The sequence below is a fragment of the Coregonus clupeaformis genome, chromosome 31, assembly GCF_020615455.1.
Source record: "Coregonus clupeaformis isolate EN_2021a chromosome 31, ASM2061545v1, whole genome shotgun sequence".
Lineage (NCBI taxonomy): Eukaryota > Metazoa > Chordata > Actinopteri > Salmoniformes > Salmonidae > Coregonus > Coregonus clupeaformis.
The window spans coordinates 38457442-38482419 of NC_059222.1; the positions used below are offsets into that span (position 1 = coordinate 38457442).

The 24978-nt window shown below is 42.2% G+C and overlaps 1 protein-coding gene across 2 annotated transcripts in view; it reads left to right on the top strand.

The window, feature by feature from the left end:
- The window catches only part of LOC121547697 (hexokinase-1), a 31755-nt gene extending 8053 nt beyond the window's left edge, over positions 1 to 23702 (top strand). Inside the window, exons 1-18 of one of the 2 annotated variants that reach the window (XM_041859090.2) lie at positions 2179 to 2452; positions 8039 to 8201; positions 11887 to 12035; positions 13841 to 13960; positions 14076 to 14171; positions 14296 to 14395; positions 15290 to 15473; positions 15621 to 15776; positions 15914 to 16147; positions 16934 to 17238; positions 17691 to 17839; positions 19588 to 19707; positions 20017 to 20112; positions 20432 to 20531; positions 20961 to 21144; positions 21270 to 21425; positions 21837 to 22070; positions 22369 to 23702. In XM_041859090.2, coding sequence (XP_041715024.2) covers positions 2390 to 2452; positions 8039 to 8201; positions 11887 to 12035; positions 13841 to 13960; positions 14076 to 14171; positions 14296 to 14395; positions 15290 to 15473; positions 15621 to 15776; positions 15914 to 16147; positions 16934 to 17238; positions 17691 to 17839; positions 19588 to 19707; positions 20017 to 20112; positions 20432 to 20531; positions 20961 to 21144; positions 21270 to 21425; positions 21837 to 22070; positions 22369 to 22519 — 2760 coding nt within the window. In that variant the 5' untranslated portion in view covers positions 2179 to 2389 and the 3' untranslated portion in view covers positions 22520 to 23702. Of the gene's footprint in view, positions 1 to 2178; positions 2453 to 8038; positions 8202 to 11886; positions 12036 to 13840; positions 13961 to 14075; positions 14172 to 14295; positions 14396 to 15289; positions 15474 to 15620; positions 15777 to 15913; positions 16148 to 16933; positions 17239 to 17690; positions 17840 to 19587; positions 19708 to 20016; positions 20113 to 20431; positions 20532 to 20960; positions 21145 to 21269; positions 21426 to 21836; positions 22071 to 22368 lie in introns of those variants that run through there. The other variant, XM_041859091.2, reaches the window with a different exon arrangement.
- Positions 23703 to 24978: the final 1276 nt, after the last annotated feature.

Below are 24978 nucleotides of genomic sequence, written 5' to 3' on the forward strand. Positions count from 1 at the left end.
CCATTAATACAGGTAACGAGTGGAGGACAGAGGAGCCTCTTAAAGAAGAAGTTACAGGTCTGTGAGAGCCAGAAATCTTGCTTGTTTGTAGGTGACCAAATACTTATTTTCCACCATAATTTGCAAATAAATTCATAAAAAATCCTACAATGTGATTTTCTGGATTTTGTTTTCTAAATTTGTCTGTCATAGTTGACGTGTACCTATGATGAAAATTACAGGCCTCTCTCATCTTTTTAAGTGGGAGAACTTGCACAATTGGTGGCTGACTAAATACTTTTTTCCCCCACTGTATAAAAGACAAACAGAATATCCCAGCATAGGGGAACACATATTATTGTGATATTCTCCCCACCAAGTTCAAAACTGTTCAATCTATGTGTGGCTGTAAAATAAAGTGAATATTTTTTAAATGGTCACCTCACAAAATGTGACTCATACATTACACATGATCAAAATCCTATTCTATTGCTCAGTGTGAATTCCTACTCCTTCCCAGCTCTTTGGAAGATCATTTCCTCTCAGTTATCTACTGTGTAAACATCATATACGTTGTCCCCATGGTGATTCTAACTCAAACTGTCACTGACAGGAAATCGCTTTATGTTTATGAAGTCTGTGTTGATTGGTTGTGTGTCTGTGCATGCATATCCAAAGTGTAACAATCACTCCTCAGCCTCAATAGTATACTATAGCTGAGTAATACAGAGTTTTAAAATTCATAATTAATTCCCTGTTTTATTAGTATTGATGGAATGCCCAAGGCTAGTGGATTTAGGTTTCTATGAATAGTGAAGCGTTAACTACATGGTAACAGATCTGCTTTCATTGTCTTTGAAATTGTAAAGCGATGATTGAGTACAGCAGGTGAGCTAGATCACTCTCTCTTTCCTGCTCTCACTCTCTAACGTTCCACAAACACACACATATCCCCCCGTCGACCTGTTCTTCTTTCACTATTTCTAAATTCTGAAAGTGTGTAAACAGTGTGAGCAAAACTCTGAACCTTGTTCAAAAACCCTGAACCTTGTTCAAAAGAAGTGAGTAAGAGAGAACTTAACTTCCCCTGGTGACTAGCTCTGGAATTACCAGACAAATGCAGTGACAATCCCTCCTGCTCAATTACAGCAGTTGGGAGGGGAGCAGGGAGGTGTAGGGGAGCGGGAGGGGAGGGGTTGGATAGAGGCCTTGTGTTTCAGAGAATAGCACACGTCAGAGGTGTGTCATCTGATCCTCATGAGCTGAACCACATCCGTTTATACACACCACTCACTGTGTGTGAGACAGAGAACAAAACGTAACCTGGATTCAGCCGGGATTCCGTATTCAGCAGGGGGACGTTCTAAATTGTTAACAACAGGCTGACCAAAATACTCAATACTAGTTTTTTTTCTGCTTTGTGTGTATTTGTTAATCAAACTTATTAATTTATAGTGGTCATACAGTCAGTTGCTTTGCCACAACTGGACCTCTGAGCCATATCTTAAACCTTTACAATGCCCTAGTGTCCTTCAGGCAGCTTGTACCACTGCCCATTGTTGGCAGCAGTGAGGTAACAGACAGCAGCAGTCTTTAGTAGAGGCAGTCAAGAGAAATATTAGTCAGCTTAATGAGCTCCCTGACAACATGCAGTGACCCCCAGAGAAAAAGCGCTTCAGGGGTCAGAGGAGGACACTCGAGTGACACAGGCTCAACCCAAGAGCAAGGGCAATTCATCGTAACCTAACCCCTCTCTCTGCCTTACTCTTTAACCCCTATGAGCCATCACCACATCGTAACCTAACCCCTCTCTCTGCCTTACTCTTTAACCCCTATGAGCCATCACCACATCGTAACCTAACCCCTCTCTCTGCCTTACTCTTTAACCCCTATGAGCCATCACCATAGCAACATGCTGAACATGCATGTCGGTTTCCTCTTTAACACAGTAAAAAAAGGATTGAGACTGGTTCTATTTTTCCCCGTCTCCTCTGTCTCCTCTACTTCCTTGTTTCCTCCCCCACCCGATGTTCTTGTGAAGGAGAGTGTGTACTGCAGGCAGCCAGCCAGCCAGCCACCCACCGTTTCAGCTGGGTTCTGCCTGGGAGGCCCCGGCTTCAGCAGCACAGCCAATCAGAGCACAGGCAGTAGGCAGGGCTTAAACCAGTACCCATCCCAGCACCCCTGCTGCCTGCATCTCATGCAAGCTAAACTTACTCCATATAGTCTGACTTCCTGGGCTCAGGGAGAGAGTGTTTGCGATAGTGCTAATCTGTGTGGGAGCCCCATACATGAGCGCTTTGTTTGAAACTGTGAGCTTTTTTTAAAACCTCCTCACCAGTGAGAGGGGACTATAGGGACTTCCCTTTTTTTAACTCTCCATTTCTCCTTCACTACATCGGTGGACAGGATGATAGCAGCACAGCTTCTGGCCTACTTCTTCACTGAGTTGAAGGATGACAAAGTCAAAAAGGTGAGTGCCCTGTAGGGACTGTGCTACAGCAAGCAGAGCCATTGCTACCTTCCTCCTAAAAATAGGACAGCTTTGAGGCACAGAGCTCAGGGCCATGTGACAAAAGGTGACACAATCTGAAGCCCTGGGCTTATGGAGTGCCCTGAAGCTGGTAGATTCTCTCTGACTAGAGTCAGGGTTACATTTCCCTATGTTGTGATAGCATGCAGCAGCATTGACAGTGCCGGTCAGGGCATCTTGTCTGTGCCACTGCAATGTCCTTGAAACCAGGATGTGGGCTGCCCTGAGCAGTGGGTTCTGGATTTTTCCATGTCTCTTGTGACTGAATGTTTAGGGTGTGGTAACTCTAACCCTGTGAGAGGTCAGGAGCATCTAAAGCTACCCACCTCTTGTGAGCAGAGAGTCAGGTTTCAACCGCCGAATGACATTGCGTCCACCCGCTTCCTGGAGGCCCTTGCTGTAATAATTTCACTCTGCATTGTTGAGAGAGAAAGGAATGCAAACATTGAGAATGTGCATGTTGAAACTGCCCAAGACCTCATCTCCAGGCTGTTGTAGGACTACTGGCTAGGGTGTGTTAGTGGAAAATTCCTAAAGAGAAGCTAGCAAGTACATACTCTAGCTGAGAATCCTATATCCTTGTGGTAAATGTAATGTCACTAGATTAAAACCAGCAATTATTGGGAAGTATCAAACATCTTTAGATTTCTCTGGCACAGACAAATTACAGCGAGGTACAGGTTATTTATTCTCTGAAGGTTATTCGTGTGGATGTCTGAGATGTGCAGCAGCATGACTTGTAGTGCTAATGAAAGAAACATTCAGTTGCAAGTTGTTGGGCTCAACTAGTGTTTTGTAACAGGCCCAAACAGTGATCAAAATATGTATGTGCTTTTACTTGTTTGGTGAGCTGCAAGTACATTTTTTAGAGTTATTTTCTCCTCTAAATTTGCTGTGTTTGGTGATCAACTCAGTTCGACTCTAAAAAGGAATCTAAAACATTCAGGTCTTGTACAATCCAATCTTCCTTAATTGTGCAATACCCTCTCTGAGTAGTATCCAGATTTTTTTATTATATTTTTTACAATATGTGCAATACGATCAGGGATAAGGAATGTGACATAGGCAGCACATAGATTGTGTGGGTTTGTCGTCACTAATTTACGTGATTAATATGTCAGACAACTACGCCTACGTGGCCAGCAGCGAGGGACGTGCTAAAGGGCCACACTCCCGTTCTACATCTTTAGGAAACAGGAAACAATGTGATGACTGTAAAAAGTTACCAGTGATAACTAAGTTTACATATCCTCTCTCCTTTATTGCGATATGTGCTGTGGTAGTAAAAAAACATTGACATATCGAAATACTTTGTTTGGCATACTCCAAGGCCTTTAGCCAGTGGCTAGAGAAACACACCCATATTACGTCTGGTTATCAGGTTAAACAGTGTTCTGAACACAATGCAATGAAGGTTCAACATGTGGCCACTTTCAGTTAATACAAAAGCATTCCTTACAGGGTTAGTTGTGTCTACAAAACTATTATGTGTCCTACGTGTAAATGTAACAAAGGACAAGTGAAGACACTACTTTTTGCACAATCAATATTTAAAAACAATAAATAACACTACATGTTTGTAAAAAGCGCATTACCAAATTTCATCAGCCTAATCTCAAGGCTGATGAAATGGGTAGAACAGGAAATATGTGTAATATCTAACCCCTGGAACAGGAAGCCCACACATTGTTCATAAATGACTGCTATTTACCTTGCCTTCAGAAAGTATTCATACCCCTTGACTTATTGTGTTTCAGCCTGTTTTGTAAATGAATTTAACCAAACACACAATACCCCATAATGACAAAGTTAAAACATGTTTTTATAAATTTTAAGCAAAGTTATTGAAAATGAAATACAGAAATATCTAATTTACATAAGTATTCACATCCCTGAGACAATACATGTTAGAATCACATTTGGCAGCGATTACAGCTGTGGGTCTTTCTGGGTAAGTCTCCAAGAGCTTTGCACACCTGGTAGTTAGAATGGCGCCGGAGGAGATGGCTGCCGTTTTACGGTCCCCTAACCAATTGTGCTATTATGTGTGTTTTTTCGCGTTATTTGTAATTTATTCTGTACATACAGTGAGGGAAAAAAGTATTTGATCCCCTGCTGATTTTGTACGTTTGCCCACTGACAAAGAAATTATCAGTCTATAATTTTAATGGTAGGTTTATTTGAACAGTGAGAGACAGAATAACAACAAAAAAATCCAGAAAAACGCATGTCAAAAATTTTATAAATTGATTTGCATTTTAATGAGGGAAATAAGTATTTAACCCCCTCTCAATCACAAAGATTTCTGGCTCCCAGGTGTCTTTTATACAGGTAACGAGCTGAGATTAGGAGCACACTAGGCTACAAGACCATCGCCAAGCAGCTTGGTGAGAAGGTGACAACAGTTGGTGCGATTATTCGCAAATGGAAGAAACACAAAATAACTGTCAATCTCCCTCTGCCTGGGGCTCCATGCAAGATCTCACCTCGTGGAGTTGCAATGATCATGAGAACGGTGAGGAATCAGCCCAGAACTACACAGGAGGATCTTGTCAATGATCTCAAGGCAGCTGGGACCATAGTCACCAAGAAAATAATTGGTAACACACTACGCCGTGAAGAACTGAAATCCTGCAGCGCCCGCAAGGTCCCCCTGCTCAAGAAAGCACATATACAGGCCCATCTGAAGTTTGCCAATGAACATCTGAATGATTCAGAGGAGAACTGGGTGAAAGTGTTGTGGTCAGATGAGACCAAAATCGAGCTCTTTGGCATCAACTCAACTCGCCGTGTTTGGAGGAGGAGGAATGCTGCCTATGACCCCAAGAACACCATCCCCACCATCAAACATGGAGGTGGAAACATTATGCTTTGGTGGTGTTTTTCTGCTAAGGGGACAGGACAACTTCACCGCATCAAAGGGACGATGGACGGGGCCATGTACCGTCAAATCTTGGGTGAGAACCTCCTTCCCTCAGCCACGGCATTGAAAATTGGTCGTGGATGGGTATTCCAGCATGACATTGACCCAAAACACACGGCCAAGGCAACAAAGGAGTGGCTCAAGAAGAAGCACATTAAGGTCCTGGAGTGGCCTAGCCAGTCTCCAGACCTTAATCCCATAGAAAATCTGTGGAGGGAGCTGAAGGTTCGAGTTGCAAAACATCAGCCTCAAAACCTTAATGACTTGGAGAAGATCTGCAAAGAGGAGTGGGACAAAATCCCTCCTGAGATGTGTGCAAACCTGGTGGCCAACTACAAGAAATGTCTGACCTCTGTGATTGCCAACAAGGGTTTTGCCACCAAGTACTAAGTCATGTTTTGCAGAGGGGTCAAATACTTATTTCCCTCATTAAAATGCAAATCAATTTATAACATTTTTGACATGCGTTATTCTGGATTTTTTTGTTGTTATTCTGTCTCTCACTGTTCAAATAAACCTACCATTAAAACTATAGACTGATCATGTCTTTGTCAGTGGGCAAACATACAGAATCAGCAGGGGATCAAATACTTTTTTCCCTGACTAATGTTTCTGCCACCGTCTCTTATGACCAAAAAGAGCTTCTGGATATCAGGACAGCGATTACTCACCTCGTAATGGACGAAGATTTTTTCTTCAACGAGTCGGACGCGATGGATATTCTACAGACACCCGACAAGGCCCAAATCCCCGTCATTCGCATGAGAAAGAGACGGAGATATCGTGGACGTAGGTCGGGGTGCCTTGTAAGGATCCGACGGAGAGTGAGTAATCTGCCTCTTCCATCAGTCCTATTAGCCAACGTAAAATGATTGGAAAACAAAATGGAAGACATACGATCAAGGATATCCTGGCGGGATAAACACTACATCGGCAGGATAAAACGGCTGACTCCAGTAAGACAAGGGGTGGCGGTCTGTGTATATTTGTAAACAACAGCTGGTGCACAAAATCAAATAGTAAGGAAGTCTCTAGGTTTTGCTCGCCTGAGGTAGAGTATCTCATGATAAGCTTTAGACCACAATATTTACCAAGAGAGTTTTCTTCTATATTTTTCGTAACTGTCTATTTACCACCTCAAACCGATGCTGGCACTAAGACTGCACTCAATGAGCTGTATAAGGCCATAAGCAAACAGGAAAACATCCAGAGGCAGCGCTCCTAGTGGCCGGGGACTTTAATGCAGGGAAACTTAAATCCGTTCTACCTAATTTCTACCAGCATGTTAAATGTGCAACCAGAGGAAAAAAAACTCTAGACCACCTTTACTCCACACACAGAGATGCGTAGAAAGCTCTCCCTCGCCCTCCATTTGGCAAATCTGACCATAATTATATCCTCCTGATTCCTGCTTATAAGCAAAAACTAAAGCAGGAAGCACCAGTGACTCGGTTAATAAGGAAGTGGTCAGATGATGCAGATGCTAAGCTGCAGGACTGTTTTTCCTAGCACAGACTGGAATATGTTCCGGGATTCTTCCGATGGCATTGAGGAGTACACCACATCAGTCACTGGCTTCATCAATAAGTGCATTGATGACGTCGTCCCCACAGTGACCGTACGTTCATACCCCAACCAGAAGCCATGGATTACAGGCAACATCTGCACTGAGCTAAAGGGTAGAGCTGCCGCTTTCAAGGAGTGGGACTCAAACCCAGACGCTTATAAGAAATCCCGCTATGCCCTCTGACAAACCATCAAACAGGCAGAGTCAATTCGGGACTAAGATTGAATCGTACTACACCGGCTGCTCGTTGTTGATCCATCTTAAATTGTATTCCTCATACTCAAAGGGATATTCAATGTCTGCTTTTTTTTTTAACCCATCTACAAATAGGTGCCCTTCTTTGCGAGGCATTGGAAACCTCCCTGGTGTTTCTAGTTGAATCTGTGTCTGAAATTTAGGCTGTAACACAACAAAATGTGGAAAAAGTCAAGGGGTGTGAATACTTTCTGAAGGCACTGTATGGTGTGTGTTCATTATTTTTTATAACAATGCTGACTGTATGTACTGTATGCCAATCATCGTGACTTGCTTTTAATGTTTCCTGCATTGGATTAAAGTTTATACAGTTAGTGCTAACCCAATCATTTTATATCTCACATAAATTCCTTTCAGTTTTATTCCTCTTATTACAGACTGGCACTGTGTAGCTCTTTACTGGAATGTCTCAAGGTAGCTCAGTAGAGCTCTGTCCTCAAATAAACTCCTGTTTTATTTCACTAGTGCTGCCTTCATTCACTTGGACAGAACGGCTCACTCTCCCAAGATTAAGGGTCAGAGGTGTGGCCTTCATGTCACTAGGCCCAGTATGTCAAAGGACAGCTGAATTACTAGTACTAATAGAATGTCGTGTTTTGTAACTTTTGGTGTTGTTTGTGAGCCCATTGTGTTCCCTTTCAAGGAGAAAGCAGATAATATCATCTTAATTTTTTGAATGTTGATGTATAAATGGTGAATGGATTAAACTGGAGAAAACATTTCCCTCAAGAAGAAGGTGGTTGTGAATGATCAATGATGATGACGTGTTGATGTCTTTCAGATCGATAAGTACCTGTATGCCATGCGTTTCTCCGACGAGACGCTGGTGGACATCATGAAGCGCTTCAGGATGGAGCTGGGAAATGGGCTGGGCCAGGACACCAACCCCACAGCAACCGTCAAGATGCTGCCCACCTTCGTCAGGTCCATTCCTGACGGATCAGGTGAGCATGGATACTCAGATGAAGAAGAGTTGTGGGAAATGTATGCGTTTCTTTAATAGGGACAAGATGTAACATGTTAAAGTTACCAGTGTAGGATATTAATTTGATCACCCTGTTGTTTCAGGACATTTCCTGCATACCAGGAAATACAAAACTTGTATTCAAGGTTTTAAAAGGCTTCTAAAGTTTGTAATTTCCACTTTAAAATGTCAGAATTGATTTGACGTAATTTAGCCTCTGCCGATTATCCAACAACCGGATGTTCCGGTTTTCAGGGGAAATGGAAAAAGAACTTGTGACGCTACTTCAGCTTTTGGACGTTAACAAGGCAACACTCCATCTTAACTCCTCCTCCACATTTACTGGATTGGTTGAACAGTGCAGAGAGAACCTCCCCCGACAGTTTTTTCTTCTTCTCATCAAGACCAGTATGTAAGGGATCTATTTTCAGGCGTTTCTGTTACGTCTGCTACGTTAGGTTAGCCCTAACAACAAAATGTATAAACCCCTACAAAAATGTCCATTAATTATAATCCACACAATAATTCACATTTCCTGTTGCTGCAGGATTATTTTCCAGCTGTTAGAAACGTCTAAAATGAAGATCGTACATCTGTACACATCTAGGTGGGATGAAGAAACCTGGGGTGTAATCATTAGCCTTAGATGCTAAAACAAGAGTTTCTATTGGACAAATTCAGGTAAGTCCCTCCCCATTTTGTTCCATTTGCGTTCGTTTGAGAAACGCTTTGCAACAGAATTGGCAGAATGATTACACCCCAGTTAGTTACAGTCACAATAGAAATGAGAGGATCTGATTTCCTGAGTCAGACCTACATTTAATTTTACCAATATTAAAGGACACAATCTCATAAATCTCACCTCATCAATTTTCCTATGATATTTCAGGGCAGGTCAATATGAGTTGGCAGAACATTTAATCTGCCAACTTTCAAATCAAACCCTTTTAATGAAAAAGGTTATCTGAGGTCCCTGATACAGTACCCTGAAATAATGTTTGATTCATGAAAAATTGCATCTTATTGTGTCCAACACTTATAAACTTTGCTAGAATGTGGGAACAACTGGTGTGTCAATCTAAAGTAGCAGAAGATTGGTACATTTTTCGATCAACTAACTTGAATAATGTGTTTCAAATTGATAAATGAAGCATCCAGTGGGTTCATTAATGCATTCATTCAATGTTGAATGAACTGTTGTCGTCTGATTAGCTGTAAGCCTACTGCAGCGCCAAGCTTGCCATGTAATCATGGTAGAATCTGCCTTTGCTGCAGTGTGTAAGCATTCTATGTTCAAGCCCTCCAGCACCCTATCAAAAGCCTGTGATTACATAATAGATTACACATAATCCCACCTCCAGATTTTCACAGGCAGTCAGTGTCTGATTGTACCGTCTGTACTCGGTAGAAGGCTGAGTTGTGTGTGTGACCGGCGGGTTTGGAACCCGGGTCTCCTGTGTGCCACAATACCGTGGTAACACTTTGAGGAAATGCCTATAGCATTAGCTTGGGGATCTACGTGTGAGCATGGTCAACATTATCAACTATATGTGTTATGTGTTATCAACTATATGGAATATGACTATCAGCCACTGCAACACCAAAATGTTTCCCACGGTCAGTGACATGGAACTGTATCCTGATCATCTTTTAGCTCCACAAGCATCGCTATGAATGTCTTGATTCCTGTTTAACAACACAGTAATAACTTCTTGAAATTAATACATAGTACACTATGAAGATGGTTGAGGACCCTGGCATTCCTTCAGTTATTTATTCCATAAGGAATTGTTGAAGGGAGTGGAGAATTAGATTTAAAACAATGATTTTCACTAGGCTATCTATATACTTTTATGTGATTTTCAGCCTCTTCATTTGTAAGTAATGCGATACTAATAAAGATGAACATTGTAAATACAGGATAGTTTAGTGGCTCCTTTAAGACTCCTACTGTTTCTGTGGCAAGTATCATCCAGGCCGCTGAATTCTGCTCTCATTCACATGTTAAAATGTGTTAATTTATTAACAAGGAAGCAGTGAAGGAAGTCTAATGGGTTTGACTACCTCTTGACCTAGCCTACTGTTGCAACGCTACACTGACTGAAGTTAGTGCAACTGTGTAGTGCAGGACTGCCCAACCCTGTTCCTGGAGAGCTACCATCCTGTAAGTTTTTGTTCCAACCCTAATCTAGTACACCTGATTCTAGAATTAGCAGGTTGATAAAATGAATCCGGTTAGTTACACCTGGGGTGGGAGCGAAAACCTACAGGAGGGTAGCTCTCCAGGAACAGAGTTGGGCAACCCTGGTGTAGTGCAATCATCGGTGAAGCTTTCTCACTTTCTCCCATCAGAAGACCAATTTGGCAGAGTGTGAATACTAGCCGATAGCCAACCTAGCAATGATTTGTTGTTGTCAGACGACAGCAGTAGGGTGAATTAGGTTGTTAATCTGTCTGCACTCAGTGTTTTAGTATTAGGATTGGATGTAAAAAATAAATAATGCATTTCCTATCAAACAATCACTTTGAAGTAAATCAAAAAGTTACATGAACCAGAGTGGCGCAGTGGTCTAAGGCACTGCATCGCAGTGCAAACTGTGCCACTAGAGATCCTGGTTCGAATCCAGGCTCTGTCGCAGCCGGCCGCGACCGGGAGACCCATGGGGCGGCGCACAATTGGCCCAGCGTCGTCCAGGGTAGGGGAGGGAATGGCCGGCAGGGATGTAGCTCAGTTGATAGAGCATGGCGTTTGCAACGCCAGGGTTGTGGGTTCGATTCCCACGGGGGGCCAGTATAAAAAAATAATATATGTATTCACTAACTGTAAGTTGCTCTGGATAAGAGCGTCTGCTAAATGACTAAAATGTAAATGTAAATGTAACCACACTGTCAGTGTATTAGCTTGTGAATGGAGTAAGAGATCAGATATGCAGTAGACCTCTACGGTTCAAATGTTGCATTTCCTCTAGTTTTCAAAGGAATGTTGCATAGTTCCGTTGGTTTTCAAAGGAGAAGTTGTCATGCCCATAAAGGACTACTGCTTTAATTGCAACATGTTCTCAAGACAGTGTCAAACTGTCTTTAATTCCCGGTAGAGTGGATTTTTGGCAAGAGTTGCCAGGAGCTTTTGCCAAAATGATATAGTCTTGCATGGCAATGCCAAGGATAGTCAGCCCAGGCATGGGCAACACAAGGAGTTCAGTCTCTGTGGAATCTGACTGTAGAACTATAACCCACATACCTCTATCAGGACTATGTGCCCCCTTCAGTTCCAGTGGGCATCATGCCTCTGCTTCCAGTGGCTCATATGTTCTTGCTGTGACAACATTAGATTAGATTATATCAACTTTATTATCCCACCAGGGGAAAATGTATTTGGTCATGTTCTTAAAAAGACACATACAGGTGTAGGATCTTAATTTAAACACCCTGTTGCAGGAGAACTTTCCTGCAATGCATCAACCCCTACAAAAATGTATATTCATTATGATCCACACAATAATTCACATTTCCTGTTGCTGGAGGATTATTTTCCTGCTGTAGAAAACTGGTTCAAATTAAGATCCTACATCTGTACATGAAAGAACACAGAATAATAATCCACAATAAAATGCATTTGAAGGTGCGATGAAGGAACACATCCATATTGTTTTTGCTTGTTACAGAGAAGGGGGACTTCATTGCTCTGGATCTGGGAGGCTCGGCCTTCCGCATCCTGCGAGTGAAGGTGTCCCATGAGAAGAAGCAGACGGTTCAGATGGAGAGCCAGGTCTATGACACTCCTGAGGACATCATCCATGGCAGCGGCACTCAGGTACGGGGTACCTTTCAAACTCATACCATATGTACATGTCTAAGGGCCCGATTCAGACTTGAGATAAGTAGACTTAAAGCTGCAATATGTAACTTTTTGGGCGACCCGATCAAATTCACATAGAAATATGTTATAGATATGTTATTCACATTGAAAGCAAGTCTAAGCAGCTGTAGATCTGTTCTATGTGTGCTATTTCTATGCTTAGTTCTTAAGTTTTGTTTTTGCATCTTTTACTTTCGGTTTTGTATACCAGCTTCAAACAGCTGAAAATACAATATGTTTGGTTATTGAAAATATATTTCACGGCAGTTTAGATGGTACAATGATTCTCTACGCTATTCATTGCTTGTTTTGACACATAAACTGAAATTAGGCTAACTATAAAAAATTTAGTAACCAGGAAATGGCAGAGTGATTTCTGCATATTGCATCTTTAATTAACATGGACTTAAGTAAATTATTTCCTGATTTGGCCTCGTTTTAGATTTGGTTCATTAAGAAATGCTAGCGGCTATGACTGAATTCAAACATCAGTTGGTTTCGGGGGTGTGGTTTGATGTCGTTGTCTCTTGTGTGTGTTCGCAGGTGGGAAGAGTAAGCCAAATTATTTTGCCAATTAGCTTCAGCCGGCGTTGTGCGACCGTGGCAAAATTAGTTTGACTTTGGATAGCCTATCCCTGGGGATAGTTAGGGACCGTCAATAAATTACACAATGTAAATGGGAAAATCATTTCATGTTGCACACCGTCTAGTTGTCTCATTAAATGCTTTCAATATTTGTATATGAATTTCTACAATTTATAGTTGGTTTGAGGTTTTTAAGTCATTGACATTTGGAGCTATTGACATTTTAAAATATTGTCCCATGTACATTGTGTAATTTACTGATTGTCCCTAACCAGCCCCATAGGGATATTGAATGTCAAACCAAATTGAACATGGGCATTACAAAACGATTACTTGGGTGCTACCAGCTGTGGGCATGTGGGCAGGATTAAAATAAACAAGAAGGTGTTATGGGTTCGCACTCAAAAAGATGTCGCATGAAGCATAAAGTGTTTCTTTGTGACTCATTTGTATACAAGTAGACCAGAAAAGCCACATCCCTGATTGGCAGATGAGTGGCAACCATGATTAGAAGCACCCGCTGCTCATCTGTTGTTCTTTACTAATGCTGTTTGGAATTAAAAGACAATTGTACCTACCCACTGAAGAAGGCTGTAAAGCTGAAACGTCTGTGTAAGCTATCCCTGATGCAGTGAAAATTATTAACATTGAATAATGAAGTAATGCAACATCTTTTTGGGTGCGAACCCATTACAGATTTTTGTTCGTCTGAATCCGCGGGTTTTACACACCAGCCAAGCTTCTGGGAGAGCGTGATGGTTCTCTTTTGATCAGGATTAAAATAAACCCAACCCACAGAAAACTGTTACGGTACCCTTCATGCCGTGACCTACAATTTTTTCCTATCATCTCGCAAATCTCCTTTTTGGACGAGACTGACTTTATGACCAACATTATTCTATTTACACTTTTGACACTAGAGTAAATTATTCTGATTCATATCGATTACACATAGGACGTTTTCAAAATGAGATGTTGCTTTTTAGGGGCAGTTGCTCTTTAAGTCTTTTTTAAAAAATTCTTAAGTCTGTGTCAAGTCAACTTATCTCAAGTCTGAATAGGGCCCTAAAAGCCTAGTGGCAAGGGAAACAAAGTGTGCATTGCAGTCTCTCCTTGTCCATAGATTGCTGTCGAGATAACTATCCCTAACTTAATTATTTTCCTTTCTCTTGCAGTTGTTTGACCATGTTGCAGAGTGCCTGGGTGACTTCATGGAGAAGCAGAATATAAAGGACAAGAAGCTTCCAGTCGGCTTCACCTTCTCATTCCCCTGTGCACAAACCAAACTGAATGAGGTGAGAGAATGAACAAGCCAATAGTACTGTACACCTGTGAGAGTATCAGCTTCAGTTTCGAAGACAGTTCATATATTGTAGCTCAATCATCTAACTGCCTGTTTGTCTGTCGCAGAGTTATTTGCTCACTTGGACTAAACGCTTTAAAGCCAGTGGAGTTGAGGGGATGGACGTTGTGGCACTTCTGAACAAGGCCATCAAAAAGCGTGGGGTATGTTTGATGTTTTTAAGCATGATTGCCTGATGCAATGACAATGAAGTTCAGTCATAAGCAATGATTAGAAAGAAATCTGTTGCACCAAGGTTGTATAATTGTAACCCTGTGCTTTTTTTAGGACTATGACGCAGACATCATGGCAGTGGTCAACGACACGGTTGGAACCATGATGACCTGTGGCTTTGATGACCAGCGGTGTGAAGTCGGGGTCATCATAGGTATCCACTTACCTCCCAACAGACCATTCTTTTTTTTTTTATTCAGACATTTTTTATAATTTTTTCATTCGAACAGATACAATGCTGTTGGATTTCAATGTTTCTCTGCTTATCACCTTTTTGCCCCATTTTTTGTTCAAGCCGGGTTGAAGCTCATTGGGTACGCGCTCAAATCAAATCAAATGTTTGTCAGATGAGCCAAATAGACTTTACTGTGAAACGCTTGCTTACGAGCCCCTCCCAACGATGCAGAGTAAAAAAAAAAAGTCATAATAAAAATACAAAAATAGAGTAACACAAGGAATAAAATATAACGCACAAGAATGGACCTCCATGTATATACAGAGCTATATACAGGAAGTAGTACTCTCGCTACTAACGTGTTGTCTCTTGGTGTTTCCTCATTCTCCTTCGTTTCTGGATGTACTACAGTATTTTAAAACATGCAGTTGTAAATTAAAACACCAGCCAACACTGTTCATAGGGAATCGATGTGGTGGCCCTTGTTAATGACACAGTGGGAACCATGATGACCTGTGGCTATGACGACCAGCATTGTGAAGTGGGGGTCGTCATAGGTCAGCCTGGCATTCATTCGCACCCTTCATTCAGAATGGTTGTTTCATTGTCAGTATTATGAGTCTTTACCTCTAGCTACCCAACAGTTTTTCAATGTAATTCAATTCAAAGGGCTTTATTGGCATGGGAAACATATGGAATAGACAACAAACACAAGGGAAATAAACAATCAGTAAACATTACACTCACAAAAGTTTTAAAGGAGTATAGACATTTCAAATGTTATATTATTGGCAATGTACAGTGTTGTAACGATGTGCAAATAGTTAAAGAAGGCAGAATCTTCCTCACCATTGCTTCTGTACGTCATCTCAGGCACAGGTACTAATGCTTGTTACATGGAGGAGCTGAGGCACATTGACCTGGTGGAGGGAGACGAGGGCAGGATGTGCATCAACACAGAGTGGGGAGCCTTCGGGGACAATGGGATGCTGGAGGACATTCGCACAGAGTTTGACAGAGAGATTGACCGGGGATCTCTGAACCCAGGGAAACAGCTGTATGTCTCCTAGTATTATTAGACTATAAAGTAGACCTTACCGAGTGACTATGAAAGGATCAGTCAAGTGTATTGATAGAATATGTTATCTTAAGTGTTACCTTTTCCCTTAGTGTTTAGAAATGTATTGTATATTTTTCTCTTCAGGTTTGAGAAGATGGTCAGTGGGATGTACATGGGCGAACTTGTGCGACTCATCCTGGTCAAGATGGCCAAAGAAGAATTTTTGTTCGAGGGTCGAATAACCCCTGAACTTCTTACCAAAGGGACATTTGATACCAAACATGTTTCTGCCATTGAAAAGTAGGTGTCAATCAGTTTTATTTTCCTTCGGTGTCGACTTGTGTCATGTTTCAAGACTTCACACTACTACTGTACACCTTTGTAATGTTATTTACCACCACTGAGCTCATCCCTTCTCCGTACCTGTCATTGTCCAGGAGTAAAGAAGGCCTCACCAAAGCCAAGGAGATCCTGGGTCGCCTGGGTGTGGAACCATCTGCAGATGACTGCATCGCTGTGCAGCACGTATGCACCATAGTCTCCCACAGATCAGCCAACCTCATCGCTGCCACTCTGGGCGGCATCCTCTCCAGGCTAAAGGACAACAAAGGGAATCCTCGTCTTCGCACTACTGTGGGCATCGACGGCTCTCTCTACAAGATGCACCCGCAGTGAGTAGCCTATAACACTAGAGGGCCCCCTGGAGACAGTGAGTAGCCTATAACACTAGAGGGCCCTGTGGATAGAGGGATTAGCCTATGCCAGTAGTGGGGCCCCTGGAGACAGTGATTAGCCTATGCCAGTAGTGGGCCCCCTGGAGACAGTGATTAGTCTATACCACTAGAGGGCCCCCTGGAGACAGTGATTAGCCTATACCACTAGAGGCCCCCCTGGAGACAGTGATTAGCCTATACCACTAGAGGGCCCCCTGGAGACAGTGATTAGTCTATACCACTAGAGGCCCCCCTGGAGACAGTGATTAACCTATACCAGTAGTGGGCCCCCTGGAGACAGTGATTAGTCTATACCACTAGAGGCCCCCCTGGAGACAGTGATTAGCCTATGCCAGTAGTGGGCCCCCTGGAGACAGTGATTAGCCTATACCACTAGAGGGCTCCCTGGAGACAGTGATTAGCCTATACCACTAGTGGGCCCCCTGGAGACAGTGATTAGCCTATACCACTAGTGGGCCCCCTGGAGACAGTGATTAGTCTATACCACTAGAGGGTCTCCTGGGTACAAGGCATACTGTACCTAGCTCTTATCGTGCATCTTAATTGTGTATCTTGATTTGAAGCAATGCGATTCTGTCAAATGGCTTAGGGGTATACTATAATGGACTTTGAAAAAGAGACACTGATACAGATATCAACGTTCTATTTTACTAGGACCAAGAGCCTGAGTTGTGTTGAGTTACATGTTGGTCTGACTGAGAATCTCCCTGCCCATCTCCTCAGATATGCCCGGCGTCTCCACAAAACCGTCCGCCGCCTAGTTCCCGAGTCAGACGTCCGCTTCCTGCTCTCAGAGAGTGGGAGCTCCAAGGGCGCTGCCATGGTGACCGCCGTGGCCTACCGGCTGGCTGACCAGCGTCGTCAGATCACAGAGACCATGGCTGAGTTCAGACTGACCAATGACCAGCTGCTGGAGGTAAAGAAGAGGATGAGGACGGAGATCCAGAACGGCCTGGGGAAAAAGACCCATGACAGCGCCACCGTCAAGATGTGGCCCACATATGTACGAAGCACACCGGATGGATCAGGTAAGACATTTTACACTTCCTCTGATCCTCCTGCTGTATAAAACCACATCAATAGGTTGAAAGATCCTTAATGCTTTGCCACACTGCTGTATAATCCTGGCCACTTTCCATGTAAGCACATGACATTGTGTATTTTATTGGCTTAGCACCTCTTGCAATGCCCTGATTAAGGTCAAAGAGTTTCTAAGCCTAGCACAATTACTGCACAGCACTCCCACACCTTCATGTAAGTCAGAACATCCAATGTTAATGAGAGATTCAACTCTGATAACACACTACTTGTCTGAGCCCTAATTTCAAATGGCTATGACAGTGGCAACACTTTACTTAAAGAGAAAAAGTACAATGCATTGTAAGACTTGTCATAAGCTTTTATGAACCCTTTATATTCACTTATGTTTTCTAATCACCTCATAATGATAAAGATAGTATTGTTATGTTGTGTTTTGCAGAAAATGGGGATTTCTTGGCTTTGGATTTAGGAGGGACAAACTTTAGAGTGCTGTTGGTGAAGATCCGTAGTGGCAAGCGGCGGACAGTAGAAATGCATAACAAAATATATGCCATTCCTATGGAGGTGATGCAGGGGACTGGCGAGGAGGTGAGTTAGTTTGGGAGTTTCATCGGAGTACGGACATACAGTACCAGTCAACAGTTTGGACACACCTACTCATTCAAGGGTTTTTCTTTATTTTTACTATTTTTTACATTGTAGAATAATAGTGAAGACATCAAAACTATGAAATAACACATATGGAATCATGTAGTAACCAAAAAAGTGTTAAACAAATCTACATCTATTTTATATTTGAGATTCTTCAAATAGCCACCCTTTGCCTTGATGACAGCTTTGCACACTCTTGGCATTCTCTTAACCAGCTTCACCTGGAATGCTTTCCCAAAGGTCTTGAAGGAGTTCCCACATATGCTGAGCACTTGTTGGCTGCTTTTCCTTCACTCTGCCGTCCGACTCATCCCAAACCATCTCAATTGGGTTGAGGTCGGGGAATTGTGGAGGCCAGGTCATCTGATGCAGCACTCCATCACTCTCCTTCTTGGTAAAATAGCCCTTACACAGCCTGGAGGTGTGTTGGGTCATTGTCCTGTTGAAAAACAAATGATAGTCCCACTAAGCCCAAACCAGATGGGATGGCGTATCGCTGCAGAATGCTGTGGTAGCCATGCTGGTTAAGTGTGCCTTGAATTCTAAATAAATCACAGTCACCAGCAAAGCATCCCCACACCATAACACCTCCTCCTCCATGCTTTACGGTGGGAACTACACATGCAGAGATCATCTGTTCACGCACACTGCGTCTCACAAAGACACAGCGGTTGGAACCATAAATCTCAAATTTGGACTCCAGACCAAAGGACAAATTTCCACCTGTCTAATGTCCATTGCTTGTGTTTCTTGGCCCAAGCAAGTCTCTTCTTATTATTGGTGTCGTTTAGTAGTGGTTTCTTTGCAGCAATTCGACCATGAAGGCCTGATTCACACAGTCCCCTCTGAACAGTTAATGTTGAGATGTGTCTGTGACTTGAACTCTGTGAAGCATTTATTTGGGCTGCAATTTCTGAGGTGCAGTTAACTCTAATGAACTTATCCTCTGCAGCAGAGGTAAGTCTGGGTCTTCCATTCCTGTGGCGGTCCTCATGAGAGCCAGTTTCATCATAGTGCTTGATGGTTTTTGCGACTGCTCTTGAAGAAACTTTCAAAGTTCTTGAAATGTTCCGTATTGACTGACCTTCATGTCTTAAAGTAATGATGGACTGTCGTTTCTCTTTGCTTATTTGAGCTGTTCTTGCCATAATATGGACTTGGTCTTTTACCAAATAGGGCTATCTTCTGTGTACCTATCTACCTTGTCACAACACAACTGATTGGATCAAACGCATTAAGAAGGAAAGAAATTCCACAAATTAACTTTTAAGAAGGCACACCTGTTAATTGAAATGCATTCCAGGTGACTACCTCATGAAGCTGGTTGAGAGAATGCCAAGAGTGTTCAAAGCTGTCATCAAGGCAAAGGGTGGCTATTTGAAGAATCTCATAGTTTTGATGTCTTCACTATTATTCTACAATGTAAAAAAAAAAATGTATAAAGAAAAACCCTTGAATGAGTAGTTGTGTCAACCTTTAACTGGTAGTGTATATATCATTCTGTACCAAAACAATAAACATTTTCTCACATATTTTAAAAGGTAAACGCAATAGCTCCTATTTTATCTCCATAGAAACAACAGAACACACATTAAGCACATTCTAACAGCCAACCTTTGTGACCTGTGTAACTTAAGCAAATGTACTTGTGCTTGTTGAAACATACCCTCCATTTCCCCCTCCAGCTGTTCGACCACATTGTCCAGTGCATATCTGACTTCCTGGACTACATGGGCATGAAGAATACTCGCCTGCCTCTGGGCTTCACCTTCTCGTTCCCGTGCAGACAGACCAGCCTGGATGCGGTGAGCTGACTGCTTCCTTTACAGCAAGGTTTCTTAAACTATGGGTCGGTGAGGAGTAAAGTAATCAGCCATTTATCAGCTTTTTACATCTCAGACACATTGTTCACAAAATACCGCCACGAAACTAAATTTGGTGCCAATTTTCTTCATTTTAGGCTCAAAAGAAGTGCATTGTCCGTCCTGTTTTATAAATATAGTGGCTATATCTTTATTTCTCGAGTGTCAAACAAACCTCTAAATCTTGACACAATTTGTTGTGTAGTACACATGTGTACGTCACTAATAGAAGATATTTCTGTCTTTGTTCAGGGCATCCTGGTCACCTGGACTAAAGGCTTCAAGGCGACTGACTGTGAAGGGGAGGATGTTGTGGGGCTTCTCAGAGAGGGGATTAAAAGGAGAGAGGTAAGTGGAGAGATGGCATGATGCTAGAACCTGAGCACAGACCTGAGCAGGAGCAGGAAAATATATTGGCCCTAGAATGCTGTAAGTGGCTATTCTTTGGGTATACAATATATAGAAGATGAAATCTTATGGGCATCTATTGACAACCAAAAGTCGCTGGAGGCTGCTCTTTTTGTTAGTTTTTACCGTTATATAGAAGGTTGTGATACAATATTTGTCAGTGGTATTTCTATAAAAATTCAGTTCACTCCTCATTTCCCCATTGCATATGTGTCCCAAAGACATCCTGTACATGTGTTTCTATCTGTGGTTTCTCCAGGAGTTTGACTTGGACGTGGTGGCAGTAGTGAATGACACAGTGGGGACCATGATGACATGTGCATATGAAGAAGCCACCTGTGAGGTCGGCCTGATTGCAGGTTGGTCGTCCTTGTATTCTGTCACCTCCATAACGCTGACTCGAAACGTTATGATTTCTGCCTAATGATAGAGCATGGGCAGGAAATAGACACCCGCACACTGTTGAAGGTTCCTGTGTCTTCCTAAAGTATAGTGGAAAACTCCACAGTGTGCAGGTGCATCTTTTTGTTTTCTATGATGTACATTTTGTTTCCTGCACCTGGCAAAGTGCTGTACTTTTCAACTAATTATAGACCATGGCAATATAGATTTGAGTGACGGAGAGGACAAGTGAAAGTAGGAATTATCAGAATAACAGCTGATTGCGAGAGTAACAATCTCCCCATATCTAGACAACTACAGAACATGAATATGATTATTAATATTATTATTGTGTTTGATACCTGTCAAAGGTATGATTGTTGAACATGTATGGTTTGTGGTTTCAGGAACTGGCAGCAATGCCTGTTACATGGAGGAGATGAGGAACATTGAGACGGTTGAGGGAGATGTGGGGAGGATGTGTGTCAACATGGAGTGGGGCGCCTTCGGGGACAACGGCTGTCTGGATGATATCAGGACAGAATATGACAGAGCTGTGGATGACTTCTCACTCAACCCTGGCAAGCAGAGGTAACTGGGCTGCTCTCTCTCCCAATCAAAATGACTTCCCTTCAGCTAACTTTTGTTGATATTGAATAGTCTTGTTATTAGAGATCTAGAAATACCAACATTTTTGTGTTTCTTTTTCATCTCAGGTATGAGAAGATGTGCAGCGGCATGTATCTAGGGGAGATTGTGCGAAACATCCTGATCGATTTGACGAAGCGTGGCTTTCTCTTCAGAGGGCAAATATCAGAGACACTAAAGACCAGAGGCATTTTCGAAACTAAGTTCCTCTCCCAGATTGAAAGGTTGGCAGCCATGTTGAATCTGCGATTGAAATGATAACTGATTGTGTCATGTCTCCCGAGTGGCGCAGTGGTCTAAGGCACTGCATCGCAGTGCTAGCTGTGCCACTAGAGATCCTGGTTCGAATCCAGGCTCTGTCGTAGCCGGCCGCGACCGGGAGACCCATGGGGCGGCGCATTAAATTGGCCCAGCGTCGTCCAGGGTAGGGGGAGGGAATGGCCGGCAGGGGATGTAGCTCAATTGGTAGAGCGTGGCGTTTGCAACGCCAGGGTTGTGGGTTCGATAAAATAATGTATGTGCTAACTGTAAGTCGCTCTGGATAAGAGCGTCTGCTAAATGACTAAAATGTAAATGTAAATAACTACCTTTTGTTGTGCAATGGCCTCAACAAAATGTCCTCATGTTCCCCCCAGTGACCGCTTGGCGCTACTGCAGGTGAGGTCCATTCTGCTGCATCTGGGTCTGGACAGTACATGTGATGACAGTATCATCGTCAAGGAGGTGTGTGGTACAGTGTCTCACCGGGCAGCCCAGCTCTGTGGAGCCGGAATGGCTGCCGTCGTTGACAAAATCAGAGAGAACCGTGGGCTGGACCAAATGGACATCACCGTGGGGGTAGACGGAACGCTCTACAAGCTTCATCCACAGTGAGTAATAATGCAATAATTGCAGTTGGTTGAAATAACATGTATCACAGTCATTGACTGAGGTATTCAAGTTGACAATTATATTATGGTGAATGTTGAGTATTGGCCAGCAATTTTTGTGTAGTTTATTGCAGTTATAAAATAAAAAAATGTATAGCACATATTGGTTCTATTCTCTTTGATCAAGTCCTACATCGTCATTGATTTGGCTTCATTGATTTACCATCAGTGTAACAATAGCATGAACAAAGTCATGTATGTTAAGCGAGACCATCCATGTCTTTTTATTTTTTCACAGCTTCTCTGGGGTCATGCACCAGACAGTGAAAGATTTGGCCCCTAAGTGCAACGTCAACTTCCTTCTCTCCGAGGACGGGAGCGGCAAGGGAGCAGCCCTCATCACCGCCGTGGGCTGTCGCATGCGTGAGCAAGAGCAGCAGAAGAGCTGAGTCTGTTTGGCCTCCTCCTCTCCTCGTCCTCTTCTCCTTATAGCAGCATACCTCTCTAACGATGACGCTGCTACAGTATCCGCCGCTCTGCTCCAGACACAACCCCGTTGTTCCCCTGTGGTGGGTAGATCTCAGGGGCACCGATGACGGAACATTACGTGCTTCCAAACCATTTCACTCCTACACCTGCTATTACCAGCCTTTTGCGCTTTCTGTTGATCTGTATGAAAATAACTGGGCTCTTTGTTTGATTTGAATCTTCTTTGTGATGTTAGAACACCGGTGTAGGTATTTGGGGCTTTGTATAGCAGAGAAGAAAGGGAATCTTTATGCTTTGAATGTCTTATACCTTGCCCAGGTATATAAATGTTATTTATTTTATTGGGTGGATGTTTTGACATAATGAGTGTTAGGGGGATAATCATTGTAAGGTTAGAGATCTCTATTGCAAAAATTGAGTTTTATTTTTAACATGGCATTGGCAAATACATGGTAAGTATTTCCCAAATGTCAACTTTTTTTTTGCTTGATAGAATATCTAGGGTTGTCATGAATGCACCATTTGTTCCTCGACATTTGAGCATATTTTCATTGCTCAAGGGCAGGCTGCTCACAAGCTTGTTCAAAAGTCAATACAGCCACCCTGTAGGATGCTTCCTTAATGCATTGCTTTGGCAGTCTTTTTAAAACCTCTCAGGTTTAGTCATTTTAAATGTATAAAAATGTTTTTAAGTAAATGTAGAAATCATGCTTTTTGCCTGACCACTCCTGCTGAAAACCATAGCTCTAAAGCAACTGTATCAATAAAAGTGTATTTTGTGAACAAGATGACTTGAATTCCAACAGTGCACAATGTAAAAAAAAATTATGCTTATAACAGAATAAAGGGAACAAGATAGGAGTATACGTTTGCATACTGCAGTTGAATGTTTGAGTCTTACTGTACGAAAATAATAGCTCTGAGAACATGATAAATGCATGCCTTATTTGGTGTCAGATGTCTAGAATACATTTATTTTGTACAATTATAGAGATGCACTAAAGCTGGTCCAAATGATGCAATGGGATTAAATGAAACTTTATTTTGATGTGCTACCGAACATGAAGCTTTTACTTATCTTTGAAGATCTATGGTAATTATCATGGCACTACTTTTTTCAATAAAGGTCAACTTCCATTCTGAGCTTTTGTTCATGAAATGTTCCAGTGATGTTATAGTTAGCACATTGATAATGGAATAGAGACAGTTAAGCTCATGCACAAGGATGCTATGTTAGCAACCATGTTTTTGTTATTTTGTGAAATCATTTCACCTACAATATGTCTGTAGTCATGTAAAGCTACATATATTTTTCAGTTATGGTTACCTTAAAATAGCATTCTGTACATGAGCAAGATGTTTTATGGAGAAATAACTTAACAGGAACTTACACTCATGGAAAGTTATCGGACCTAAGTTGTCTGTTATCAACATAGCTGTAATTCATTTCTAAAGTAGCCAGCACCAGCACATTACAGTAATGCACAGCGTAACATTTTACAATACCTTCAATTTCGCAATTCCTCAGTGGAGTGACTTTTCTATGCTACATTACACTATACCAATATCAACTGTACAAAACATGACCTACATCATGTGACATAAGTAGTAAAACATGTAGTGGGATATAACTGACCGTTTCCTTTTTGAGCACATCACAAGACACAACATGAAATAAAAGTACTCTCCATGGTACAAAACAAAAATTAAATGCACACTGTGATATTCAACAAAGGCAATAGTTACCACATATCACATTATCCTTTTTAAATTCACATGCTTTGTGATTGGCTGTTTTCATGTAAACGATTATTGATGTTTTTTCTCTGACTTCAGAGAGCCATTGAATACTCCCCAAGACTATTTCAATTGTACCACCTTGCGCTGACAAACATTTGTTGAAAAGCTTATTTTCATTATTTTACATCATAGCTACAAACATAGGTTCTGTGAAACTACAGCTCTGTCTGTCTGCTATGTGTTACTTGTCCTCTGTTGCTCTGTCTGTCTGTCTGCTATGTGTTACTTGTCCTATGTTGCTCTGTCTGTCTGCTATGTGTTACTTGTCCTATGTTGCTCTGTCTGTCTGTCTGCTATGTGTTACTTGTCCTCTGTTGCTCTGTCTGTCTGTCTGCTATGTGTTACTTGTCCTATGTTGCTCTGTCTGTCTGTCTGCTATGTGTTACTTGTCCTCTGTTGCTCTGTCTGTCTGTCTGCTATGTGTTGCTTGTCCTATGTTGCTCTGTCTGTCTGTCTGCTATGTGTTGCTTGTCCTATGTTGCGCTGTCTGTCTGTCTGCTATGTGTTACTTGTCCTCTGTTACTCTGTCTGTCTGTCTGCTATGTGTTACTTGTCCTATGTTGCTCTGTCTGTGCTATGTGTTACTTGTCCTATGTTGCTCTGTCTGTCTGTCTGCTAT